Here is a 13199-nt window from a genome sequence, read left to right as displayed (position 1 = left end):
AAAAATGGGTTTATACCAGTTTCTTATGTTTTCCATGTGTATATTGTGTTTATATGTGCGAAGAAATTGTTGCAACCTGACTATTTCGTCTAATATCATTATAAATTTAGTCACTTAGTCATCATTATAAAGATTCTTCTTAAAAATCTTTCACTGCACAAATAAGCATAGGCATTTTCTTTTATCTGCAACATGTGTGAACTTTTGTTTTCTATTGTTTTTGTTATTATTATCAAGATTTATTTTAAGTCACCATATAACTTGGCAGTAAGGGAAATCTAGGTAATTAAAATGATTAACCACCGATTTCTAATTCCAGGTATTGCTTTGAATCCATCAGAAAGAAATCCGCTCCCTTTGCAAAAGTGGGATTCAGGCAGAAAATCAAATAATTCGGTTTCCAGAGTTATGCCGAAATCTTCTCCAAAGAGGCCATCAAGCATAAATAGTCATCAAGCTGCCACAACTTTGCTTGATCTATGGTCATCCAGTCCAGAGGAGTTTGTCACTATTAACAAACAGCAAGTCCCCAAGTCTGATTTGGCTTGTTGTCATACCAGGGCCTCTGTTGAGACCATTTATAAATCTCCCACCTTTCAAACCTTTGATCCTCTAGGAACCCCTATGACAAATACCCTGAAAGCCTCTCCAGCAACTCAGCGGTACTGTGGGCCTAATGTAGCTAGCTTACGAAACCTCCACTTTTTAACACCAAGCATTGTAGAGGCAGTTGGCTTGAGCGGTGATCCTGCCCCCAGACCAGGTGAGTTTCTCATTTCCATGTTTAATTATGGTGTTTTCGGCTTCTAGTCTTGCTTTTAAGTTTTCCAAAACTGTCATGCTTTTTAAAAAATATTAGAAAGCGGACTTTCATTCTATATACATTTTAAAAGAATGCTTTGGTTGCTTAGCCATTATGATAGTTATTTTATAATATCATATTTGTATGTATGTATGTATGTATGTATGTATGTATGTATGTATGGTGTCACAAATGCAACATGTGTGTGTGTGTGTGTGTGTGTGTGTGTATGTATGTATGTACCCCTCATTTATTGACCGCAATAGGGACTGGAAACTTTGTTACTAAGTGGCACACTTGTTAAGTGCAATATCATGTGATGTCAATTCTGATTGTGGTTGTTAAGCGAATCACCAGTGGTTTTTAGGCATATCACATATGCACAACTTGCGACTTTCATGCTGGCTTCTCCTTAAACTTTGCTTGTCAGAATCCTGCGTAGGTTGCAAACAGCAACTGTGTGATCACAGATGCTGCAACTGTCATTAATGTGTGCTGATTGTCAAGCATTGAACTACCTCTAGTTAGTTTTTTTTGTTTTAGTAGTCTCCAGCTAAGAATTCCTTTCAGTAGCAAAAATGAGCTACAATATCACAAATGGACAACTTGTAAGTTACCAAAATCTGGAGTACCATGGCAACACGCAGGTATAGAAAATTGCTGACATTTTATGGTCATCTGAATTTTTGCAGAACAGATGTAGTACCATTTTCAGCTACATTGTAGATAAGATTTTTTTAAAAGCTTCTTGAATATTGCTGATGTAGTGGCAAACCTAAAAACAGATCTTTCAGAGCTAGGATTCATTTGGGCGTGTTTTCTAATTTTCTGCTCCTCTATTAACTTGTGAATAGTGGGACATAATTATGAGTAACACACTGAGATTACTTGAGCAGCTATGACTTGAGGAAGGACTTAGTAATAATACAGGTGAAACTCAAAAACTTAGAATATCGTGCAAAAGTTCATTTATTTCAGTAATGCAACTTAAAAGGTGAAACTAATATATGAGATAGACTCATTACATGCAAAGCAAGATAGTTCAAGCCGTGATTTGTCATAATTGTGATGATTATGGCTTACAGCTCATGAAAACCCCAAATCCACACTCTCAGAATATTACATGCAATCAATAAAACAAGGATTGTACATAGAACAATATCGGACCTCTGAAAAGTATAAGCATGTATATGTACTCAGTACTTGGTTTGGGCCCTTTTGCAGCAATTACTGTCTCAATGCGGTGTGGCATGGAAGCTATCAGCCTGATTCTCTATGGGGTTCAGGTCAGGCGAGTTTGCTGGCCAATCAAGCACAGTAATCCCACGGTCATTGAACCAGGTTTTGGTGCTTTTGGCAGTGTGGGCAGGTGCCAAGTCCTGCTGCAAAATGAAGTCAGCATCCCCATAAAGCTCGTCTGCAGAAGAAAGCATGAAGTGCTCCAAAATCTCCTAGTAGACGGCTGTGTTAACCTGGACTTAATGAAGCACAGTGGACCAACACCAGCTGATGACATAGCTCTCCAAATCAACAGAAACTGTGGAAACTTCACACTGGACTTCAAGCATCTTGCAGTGTGTGCCTCTTCATTCTTCCTCCATACTCTGGGTCCTTGGTTTCCAAATGTGATGCAAAAGTTGCTCTCATCAGAAAAGAGGACTTTGGACCACTGAGCAACAGACCAGGTCTGTTTTTCTTTAGCCCAGGTAAGACGCTTCTGACATTGTTGTTCAGGAGCGGCTTGACAAGAGGAATATGACATTTGAAGCCCGTGTCCAGGGTCCGTCTGTGTGTGGTGGCTCTTGATGCACTGACTCCAGCCTCAGTCCACTCCTTTTGAATGGCCTTTTCCTGACAATCCTCTCCAGGCTGCGGTCATCCCTGCTGCTTGTGCACCTTTTTCTTTCACACTTTTCCCTTCCACATAACTTTCTATTAATGTGCTTTGATACAGCACTTTGGGAACATCCAACTTCTTTTGCAATTATCTTTTGAGGCTTTCCCTCCTTATGGAGGGTGTCAATGATTGTTTTCTGCACAACTGTCAGGTCAGCAGTCTTTCCCATGATTGTGATTCCTACTGAACCAGACTGAGAGTCCATTTAAAGGCTTAGGAACCCTTGGTAGTTGTTATGGTTTAATTAGCTGATTAGAGTGGGACACTTTGAGCCTAGAATATTGCACCTTTTCACAATATTCTAATTTTCTGAGATTGGATTTGGGTTTTTCATGAGCTGTAAGCCATAATCATCACAATTATGACAAATCACAGCTTGAACTATCTTGCTTTGCATGTAATGAGTCTATCTCATATATTAGTTTCACCTTTTAAGTTGCATTACTGAAATAAATGAACTTTTGCACGATATTCTAATTTTTGAGTTTCACCTGTAGTAGGATACTACCACAACTTTTGAAAGAGTGGTTTTAGGACTAGGTAGTTGTGAATTGAGTCATCTTCCTTGTGTAGTGGATGAACTAATATCTTAGTTAAATGATAATTTCAATCATTCCATATAATGTTTATATATAATTGTCTTTAATTCTGCTTTTATTTTGGGTAGTACAGGGATTAATGATATACTGTATAGATGGTGTATAAAATAATTCTTAAATCTTAGTTTTAAGGGAGGAAACCATAAGAGTCCTGTTTTCTTTGACAGGATTCCGTATTGATCCTTGGTGACCAGATAAGCAGATTTTCTCCATGATGGTGTCTGTCCATACCTTGGACTTTGAAATCTTCCAATAGTGCTCTCATCACCACAATAACTGAGTTCATCCACCTTTGGTCCTCCTTTTTCCTCCCATCTTTCCCACCATTAAAGCCTTCTCCAGAGAGAAGACTTTAATGCTTAATGTCTCCGAAATAAGCATATTTGACCCTGCTGATGTGTACCTTGAGTGAGAATTCTTGGTTTATTTATTCAATGATCCATTTGTTTGTTTTCTTAGCTGTCCAATGTGTTCTCAGTAGTCTTCTCAAAGTAAGTTCAAAAGAGTCAATATTCTTCCTATCTGGCTTCTTCAAAGTCCATTGTTCGCATTATTTTGAACTTTATAGGGGCAGATACATCATGTCATCTGAATATCTTTTCAAAGGACATCTTGGCTGCCCTTTCGTGTGCTAGTTTGCAGCCTATTTCCTGAGTGCTTGTTCCTTGTTTACTCTTGATGGCTGATTCTAAAAGTCAAACCACTTCTATATTTTCAGTGTCAACTCAAAGCAGAGTTATTAGGATTTTTAATTAATTTCCCAAAATAATGTTTATTGGTAACAATTTTAACTTTTCTCAGTTGGCAACAATTATTCATTTGACTTTTGATATAGTAATAAATTATAAATACAATACAATACAATACAATAGTAGGCAGGAAACCCTATACCGTTTCAGACAGATGGCTATCCAACATCTTCTTAAAGACTTCCAGTGTTGGGGCATTCACAACTTCTGGAGGCAAGCTGTTCCACTGATTAATTGTTCTAACTGTCAGGAAATTTCTCCTCAGTTCTAAGTTGCTTCTCTCCTTGATTAGTTTCCACCCATTGCTTCTTGTTCTACCCTCAGGTGCCTTGGAGAATAGTTTGACTCCCTCTTCTTTGTGGCAACCCCTGAGATATTGGAACACTGCTATCATGTCTTCCCTAGTCCTTCTTTCTCTTAAGCTAAACATACCCAGTTCCTGCAACCGTTCTTCATGTGTTTTAGTCTCCAGTCCCCTAATCATCTTTGTTGCTCTTCTCTGCACTCTTTCTAGAGTCTCCACATCTTTTTTACATTGTGGCGACCAGAACTGAATGCAGTATTCCAAGTGTGACCTTACCAAGGCATTATAAAGTGGTATTTTCACGTGATCTTGATTCTATCCCTCTGTTGATGCAGCCTAGGACTGTGTTGGCTTTTTTGGCAGCTGCTGCACACTGCTGGCTCATATTTAAATGGTTGTCCACTAGGACTCCAAGATCCCTTTCACAGTTACTACTTCTGAGCAAGGTATCATCTATACTATAAAGCATGGAACACCATTTGGAGGAGATGTAAAGAGTATTAGTTGTTCACTTTACAACTTTAATACAATATTCAAAGCCTGCTTACTCCCCCCCCCCCACTTCACTGACTCCAATCTCTAAAGTGACCCAGGTGCATCTTTGCATATGGGAGGTAGAAGAATTTTAAATAGGGATTGGATTTCATTGCAGAGCCTGATCACTTCCAGGCATTTTATAGCCAATATATTGCTGTTTCAAAAGAAATTCCCAGGTAGTTTCTTCAATTTACCTGTTCAATAATACAAATAGATATGCGCCTTGCATCTCAAGATTATCCACCGAGGATAAAAAATATAAAGATATAAATATTTTAAATCCCGTATTTTATTGTTTTAACTTAATTGTGTGGTCCTTGGTTCTCTCTGAGCTTGGTGGTTTTCTTGCAGATATTTCATTATCCAAACTAGGAAACATCATCTACCAAGCTCAGAGAGCACCAAGGACCCCTAATTTCAACACTGAGCTACAAAATATTCTTCTTTATTGGTAGCTTATCTGTGTTAATTTTTTAATATAGTGTATTGTAAATTAGGGCACTTAGATTTATAATTAATAAAACACAAAGAAGTGTTAAATATGAATACATAGTTTTGGCAAACAATGATCTTTTTTTTTTGTACCAATGCATATGTCTATTTTTTTTTAGATTCTAACAGCTCCATCGAAACAACTTCTTCCTTTTCTACTTTCTCCATCTCATCCCCAGAATCAGCCGTACCAAACAACACCCCTCAGCCCTATTCTGTTGCACCCCATGGACCCTCCTACTTGCCTTCACCACATGGATTACCTTCTGTTTTCTTTAAAGATCTCAAGGAACGGATTGCACATTCTTTTTCTCCTTGCCCAGTGTCTGATGTAGATGACAGTGCTAGCATTTTAAGTCTACTACCTGATAATTCAAAATGTTCTGTTGAGAAAAATGATAGTTTTAGGAGCAGAACCTGTCGTGTTGCTGGTGAAAGCTGGGCAAACAATTTAGTGGAGGAAGTATTTGCTGGATCTAATCCTGTACCTCCAGCCACAAATCTTCCTCCTGACCCAGATATTTTTCCTTTGAGTGCTGAGGAAAAAAATATGACCATTTTGGAAGAAATAAAAAATGCCGTTTGTGGACTAAGAGGGGACTTCTGCTGTGTGGCACAGGAGTTACGTACTATAGGTAGTGAATTGGCAAATATGGTAGTTTCCGTTCAAAACATGAACCAATTTTTTGCAGCTCCCCAAACTGCTAAAGATGACCATACGAAAATATAGAACTCAAACTGGCTCACAATGAGGTAGTATAAGATGAGTTATATATTCTATTTTACTAATGTGCTTGACATATTTTGCAGTTTACTTGCCCAAAAGTAAATGTCTTTATATATGTATATATATGTACACACACACTGATATATGTACCTATTATATTTTTGCTGTGGAAAATAAATTGTGATTTACATCTTATTTGTTTACAGTGGTTTTCATTTACAAAAAATAACTCCTTGGATATATCTCGAAAGTAGTCTAAAACAAGATATTCATTTTTCTACATGAATGTCTCTAAGTGTTCTTCAATGGAGTAATTAGGATTAATTAGACTGAGCAGTCATTAATATCCTAAGCACTACCTTTCTATGTTATGCACTACATATAAATGGTTATACAAGCTTATGAGATTTATTGTTGATTCTGCCTGCCTGCCTGCCTGCCTGCCTGCCTGCCTGCCTGCCTGCCTGCCTATCTGCCTATCTGTCTGTCTGTCTGTCTATCTGTCTGTCTATCATCTGTCTATCATCTATAATCTATCCATCTGTTTAAAAGATTTATATGGCCATTTAGTTGCCTTCATTTAATTTTCTGTTTTTACTGTTTTTTTTATTCCTTATTGTTACATTCAGTTGCATTTGTTGCCTAGAGTCATTGTATGAAACAAATGATAATATAAATGGATATATAATTAATGGATTACAAATGAATTAATAATCAACTAATATATCTTGTTTGGACCCAAATGGAGCAATCCATGGAACTTGCTGTCCATCCTCTAGATTACTCCCTTTGCTATCTCAGCAAGGTGAAAATGTATGTTTTCACAGTTAGTCAGTTGCCTTGAAAATCCTTTGAAAAGGTCTCAAGGAAGTCTGTGTCTATAAACCATTCTCTCACCCAAAAAAGATAATAAAAGCATATTATTTCTCAGCATCCTCGCAATGTTGATCTATCTGCCGCTAGCCCAATAGATACCATGCATAATTAGAGTAACCAAGTGGAATGTGAAGTGGGAAAGACAGCTTCTTTGGAAATTGCTGTTTTATATCCAATTTCTGAAAGAAGAGGGGATTGGGAGAAGTAAGGCTGATTAAGAGCTCTCCCATATGAATAGAACTTTACTGCTATATTGGCATGGTGATTTAAATCCACGAAGGATAAAATCGGAACAATAAACCTGCAAAGCTGTAAAGGAAATTGAAAGTTCAACCTGAAGTGATCTTATTTGTACCCATCTCTCTGGAACATTCCCTTAAGAAAATGAAAAAGTATTTTTGAATGTCCCAACAGGCTTTTACTCCAACAATAGTAAAGGAGGAGGAGGAATTACAAGTGCAAAAATACTTCTATGTATGGTCATGTAAAGGTGCATGCATGACTTTTTTGAAATAAGAAAACTCTCTGATTTCAATGTTCTATTCCCCCCCCCCCAACATTTAGCAGTTAATTTTAGGGAAATCATATTAATATTATTAATGAGAACAGCATTTGAACATGTAGATATGCTATCTTGATTGAGACTTTAGCATCAGCTTCTGAGTCTTGGTTTATATTCTTATATATATTTGCAGAACATCAAACATTATTTTTGAAATATCACTTTTTCCATTAAAGGACAGAAATGACTTTTGTAAAATGGAATATATCTTTTGCATTCTTAACTTGAAATACATTTTGTAATGAGAGCATTTTTCAGAGTTCAAAGTAAGCTGTCTGCTTAGTTGGTTGGGATTGCAATCATGTTTTAGGAATCATTAGAAATTTACAAATGAATAACAATCAGACAAATACATATTTGGATGTGAAAAGTTTACATTATAATGTTATATTTGGTTAAAACTATTTTAACCATGGATTAAAGGCAACTTTGTTTCTGATTCAACTCTGCCAGCTATTTGTATAATGTGTAGTCTCATTAACTTTTCAGAGGCAATGTAAAGTATATGATGAATGTTTATCATTGAGTGTTGCTTGTCAGTTATTTGCATGAATGTTTATTTACTTCTAAATAGAAGTATCATCAGAGGAAGTTATTGGCTGCCTCATGTTTAATGTATTTCTGTGCAGTTATCTATTTTCAACTAAGCAGAACAAAATGCTGACAAAATTGCGCTTTTCCCGATGCCACAAGAATAAACACTATTAAATGCATATACCATGGTATATATTTTCAAGCATGCATGTCAACCATGTATGACTTGAGAGAAGGATAAAAAATAGCTGAGCTTTGAAACAGGGTCCTTAACGGTGTTTTCTGGGAGCCCGTGATCTTGGAAATGGAAGAATCCACAGAAAACAGTATTATTATTTTTTACTGAAAATGGTTTAATTTAGTACCTTTATAGATTGGGACAGTGCAAAGACTCATATTTGACATTTGAATACTGAGTCTGAAGCAAAGCAGGCTGAAGGGACAGTTACATTAATTTCTCTCTTAAGAAAATCAAAATATTTAAGGATGCAATTTAAAAGTCATTTGGGAGATTCCCAGAGTTTGATATAAAATGGGGTGCAGAATAGCTATATACATATTTTAAATAAATAAATCTATTTTTTTTCTATTGGGCAGAAATATATATGAATTCAGCTGGTCATACACGTGTTTCAAAAGGCTCAGTGCTGTCTGTTTCTATCAGAATAGATACTAATTAGGGAATTCTATACTGCTATGCTGTCCATTCTCCAGCTGTTCAGATCTAGTTTGGCAACAGCTTACCGTTGTTTCCCCAAAAAAATCCCCCAGCAATTGAACACATTGTTGAAAATTAAGTACTCCTCTCTCCATTTGGCAAAAGACAGGTTGCCTTCTGTGGATGTCATGCCGGCTTGTTTTTGCCTTGTTGCCATTCTTTTTCCAAAGAAGCTTAGTATGAAAAAAGGATAAATTCTGATCCCACAATGATAAATGCAGAAAATTTGTTTCTGTAACTGATAACCATAAGCTGATCTGAGAGCTGTCAGAAATGTTTTATTGAACATATAATGACAGTAATTTTTTCATTGTTCCACAGTCGTAATGAACTGTTTTTCAAAAGCTTGCTGTTTTAACTGACTGGCTCTGCTGAATTTTAGACCATTGCAATTTCGGCTCCGTTGTCATGGTTGATCTGTCTTAAAACCAGGGTATGATAACAATCAGAAGCATCTATGACTAAGGGGAAAAATTAACTTGTAATTTTACAGTTGACCTGGTATTTGATATAACATATGTGTACATGTTTTGTGTAAATAATTTTATTTACTACAATTTATTGAAAAACAATGATTTTCTGAGTGAAAACAGATAATTAGAAATAACTCGTTATTTATAATTCAGAATGACAGTTCATATGTAAATCAAGACAAAACAAAACATGAAACAAAGTATCACACCCAATGATCATCTTGCTAATATAATGTCATGTCTAATGACAATGGTAAATCTCTATTGTCATTAGATATATGGAATCTATAAAAACGCAAAATAATTAGTACATACAAAGTTATATATTGTTCAAACTTTCACTTGTCTCATGGTTTCATAGCATCCATGCATTTTCTAAATGTTTATTTATTGCATATAAAAACCCCAAAATCAGAAGAGATTTGGAATAAATTGGTAGGTGGGAGAAGCCAGAAAAGTAAAGATTAATTTGAAAATGGGCTGGAGCCAGGCAGAGACTATAGAGAGAAAAAAATCTAGGAAAAAAATTCTCTTTGGGAGATGCAATCATTCAATGGCTTCATATATCTATTCATATATCTAAGCCCCTTCCCAATTATTTTTGGTCATGTGACCAGAGCATATGTGTCTGGCTCTGAAATTCCCACTGCATGTATAAATACAAAACATGTAACATGTACAGAAAAAAATATTTCTACAATTTATAGGTCACCTGACTTACAGTTAAAATTTTTAAAAGGATACAAAACACAAAGAAAGAATCATGTACAATGTCCAGAGTAATATAAAATCAAGAACAGCCTGTCAAACAGAAGCTCGGACTTTTCTATGTTCCAGATTACAGAACCTATAAGAATAATCAGTTTCCTGAACTTTATTGAGTTGGGAGACATTTGGGACAGTAAAATCCAGAGGGCATGCAGCTCAACAGAGAGTGCATGCTTCCTGGCCCTACAAGATGACAAGAGAGTGTGCCCATACCACCTGATTGCACTGGCAGACAAAAACAATTGGAAATAGGGAATCCTTCAAATAGCCAGGTCTTATACCACATAGGGCTTTAAAGATAGTATCCAGCACCTTGATTTGTCCCTGGAAATAAATTGATAACTAGTGCAATTTACAGATCAGTGAGGTCACAAGGGCATAATGAGGCAAGCTCAATGCTGCCTGCACCACCAGTTTCTGTACCAGCTGCAGCTTCTGAACAATCTTCATGGACAGTCCCAGAGTGAGTTGCAATAATTCAATGTGAAGTGAGCAGTGCGCGAGTGATTATCTGAAGTAATCCCAGTGCGCACTGGCAAATCAGGTGTACTTATGCAAAGTTCCTCTTGGCCAGAACTGGCACCTGCTCTTTGAACACAAGCTATGTGTCAACAATGACCCCCGCAAGTTGCACACCACAGTTAATGGGGAAGTGCACCTCTTTCCAAGACCAAGGATGGAGAATCTCCAGAACCAGGGGTGGGAGGACTGAATTCTGGTCTTCTCAGTATTGAATCTAAGCCTGTTCTTCCCCATCCAGACTCACGCAGCATCTAGTCCTTGGACAGGTTTTTATCAGCATCATTTAGTTGTCTCAGCATCAAGATGTACAACTGGATATGATTAGCAGACTGATGATGATACCTGATCTATAACCGATGGACAGCCTGACTTACGCTGTTAAACATGTAGAGAAAAAAAACAAAAAAATTCCAGAAGTTATATTTGATATGCCTTCCCTTTCTTGTCATTCTTTCCAACCCAGTGGAATCTTGAAAGTAAGTAAAGGAACTCAGGGGTCTATTGTCTTTCAGGTCAATCATTCACAATGGGTCCAAATTTGAAATACGGAGAGAAGTTAGAAGAGAAAGATTATTTTCTGGTCAGTTGCCTTAAAGCAGCGTTATGTAAGTCTTCTTGTGCTTCTTGGTGCATATTTGCCCAGGAACACTGTTGTCATTTTAAAGGATCACACACACAAGTGAAATCCAGCAGGTTCTGACAGGTTCTGGAGAACTGGTAGCAGACATTTTGAGTAGTTCGGAGAAGCGGCAAATACCACCTCTGGGTGGCCCCAGAGTGGGGAGGGAATAGGGATTTTACAGTATCCTTCCCCTGGAGTGGCGTGGGAGTGGAGATTTTGCAGTATCCTTCCCCTGCCACGCCCACCAAGCCATGCCCACAGAACCGGTAGTAAAAAAAATTGAATTTCACCACTGATAACACACATCACATCTACCCACAACACAGGCACATACAAACAGTGCAATGGCTTCAGGAGGAAGGAATAGAAAGAATTCCAGAAGTCAGAAGCTTTTATGCTTAGCTTGTTTATTATATCTCTTTTAAAAATATAATAACTAATTAAAATCATCACCCTTGTGTTTATTTTTTCATCCCAGTTTTGAAAGGATAAGTATACTAGATGTGATACTTTATAAATGGAAATAAACTATTCATTTTTAAATTGTAGACATGTACTATTTAATTTCCCCAGTACTACATCAACAGGAAATTGTGTTGTGGAATGCCAATATTTTGCTTAATTTTTTTTCTCTTACAATTTTTAACCTTTACCTTCATCTGTTTCTTTGCCACCGGCATCTGAGAAGTGTAACATTCCAAAATGGAGAAATAAAATATAGCATGCAATTAAAATGAAAAAGCCAGCCCGTTGAATCTGAATTAAACATGCTTGATTCAAATAAATATTGATATTAAAATTAAATGGCTGAGTTGTTTTTAAACTGCATATTATGAATTCAGTGAGGGAAAAGTGTAATTCTTATGTTGATGGCACAAGAAACTCCCTGGTTTTCCACAAAAAATATAAATAAATAAAAATCGATAGGCGATTCACATCTTTACTATACGTAAATGACAAGAAATCTGATTTAAAGTTATATTTTCATCCTAAATTCACAACCTGGGCTGTTTGGTTTTTACATATTATTCAGCCTGATGTAAAAAAGATTACTATAAGAGAAGACACATCTCTACGAAACCTTGCATCTTTGTTATGATCTGGCTCTCGGTTCATAATCTTGTTACTCCCTTCAAAAGTATTATTTCATTTGGAGACACAATACCAGAAATAGAGGACAAAGATATGTTTATGTACTTTGTGCAGACAACATTTCTTTAAAAATATAACTATTTAAAATCATCTTTGGGTTTATTTTTTGTATTGTAGACAGGTGCTATTTAATTTCCCCAATAAAACATCAGCAGTAAAGTGTTATTGGCCAAGTTGGGTTGAGTGAAGATCTTGCATCTTACAAAATACAGAATTCTTTTTCAATTTGGAACTGAATTAGCACTACCATATCTAGGATTCAAAAATCCAGACAACCATTAGATTAAATTAATCAGGCTCAGAATTAAGGAGGTGATTATAACTCCTTGAGTGAAAACCATGTTACCAAAGTCAGATATAAAACTTCACTTTAAAAAGTCCTTTCACCTGGAAGATTTTTCTGTTGTAGACCCATATCTCCAATGTTCCATTCTTGAATGTTCATTGAGAACTTGGTGGCCTTATAGCTCCATTTATGACAGGATTCTGAACCTATTTCAACCAGTGTCTGGTCTGGATTATGGTACTGAAACTATTTCATTGCCCTAATGGGTAATTTGTGCCAGCTGTAGGCAGTGCCACTCTACAACTAGTTCTTGTTTTACAGTCACAATTGGGACTGGAACTTCTATCACTAAGTGACGTGATCATTAATGGAGTAATAATGTGACTAATATACTCAGTTCTACTATTTTTTTTTTTACCTTCCAATGGCGCAATGCCTTAATAATGAACTGGATGATTGAAAACAAGTTGAAACAAAATCCAGATCTGTTGGTAAGGAAATAGTTGGATTCTGAGACTGTGATGAAGTATATACAGTGATGTACTTTTATAGAAAAAAACAGGTACACAGTACTGAAAG

General features: G+C 36.5%; 1 protein-coding gene across 2 annotated transcripts in view; it reads left to right on the top strand.

The window, feature by feature from the left end:
• The window catches only part of ENTHD1 (ENTH domain containing 1), a 38915-nt gene extending 32731 nt beyond the window's left edge, over window positions 1–6184 (top strand). For both annotated transcript variants that reach the window (XM_081958779.1, XM_081958778.1), the window contains 2 exons: window positions 320–763; window positions 5500–6184. In XM_081958779.1, the coding sequence (XP_081814905.1) occupies window positions 320–763; window positions 5500–6110 (1055 nt within the window). In that variant the 3' untranslated portion in view covers window positions 6111–6184. The remainder of the gene's footprint in view (window positions 1–319; window positions 764–5499) is intronic.
• Window positions 6185–13199: the final 7015 nt, after the last annotated feature.

The sequence above is a fragment of the Natrix helvetica genome (genome assembly GCF_964273705.1).
Source record: "Natrix helvetica genome assembly, chromosome: 6".
Classification (NCBI taxonomy): domain Eukaryota; kingdom Metazoa; phylum Chordata; class Lepidosauria; order Squamata; family Natricidae; genus Natrix; species Natrix helvetica.
This window is presented reverse-complemented; position numbering and strand designations above follow the sequence as displayed.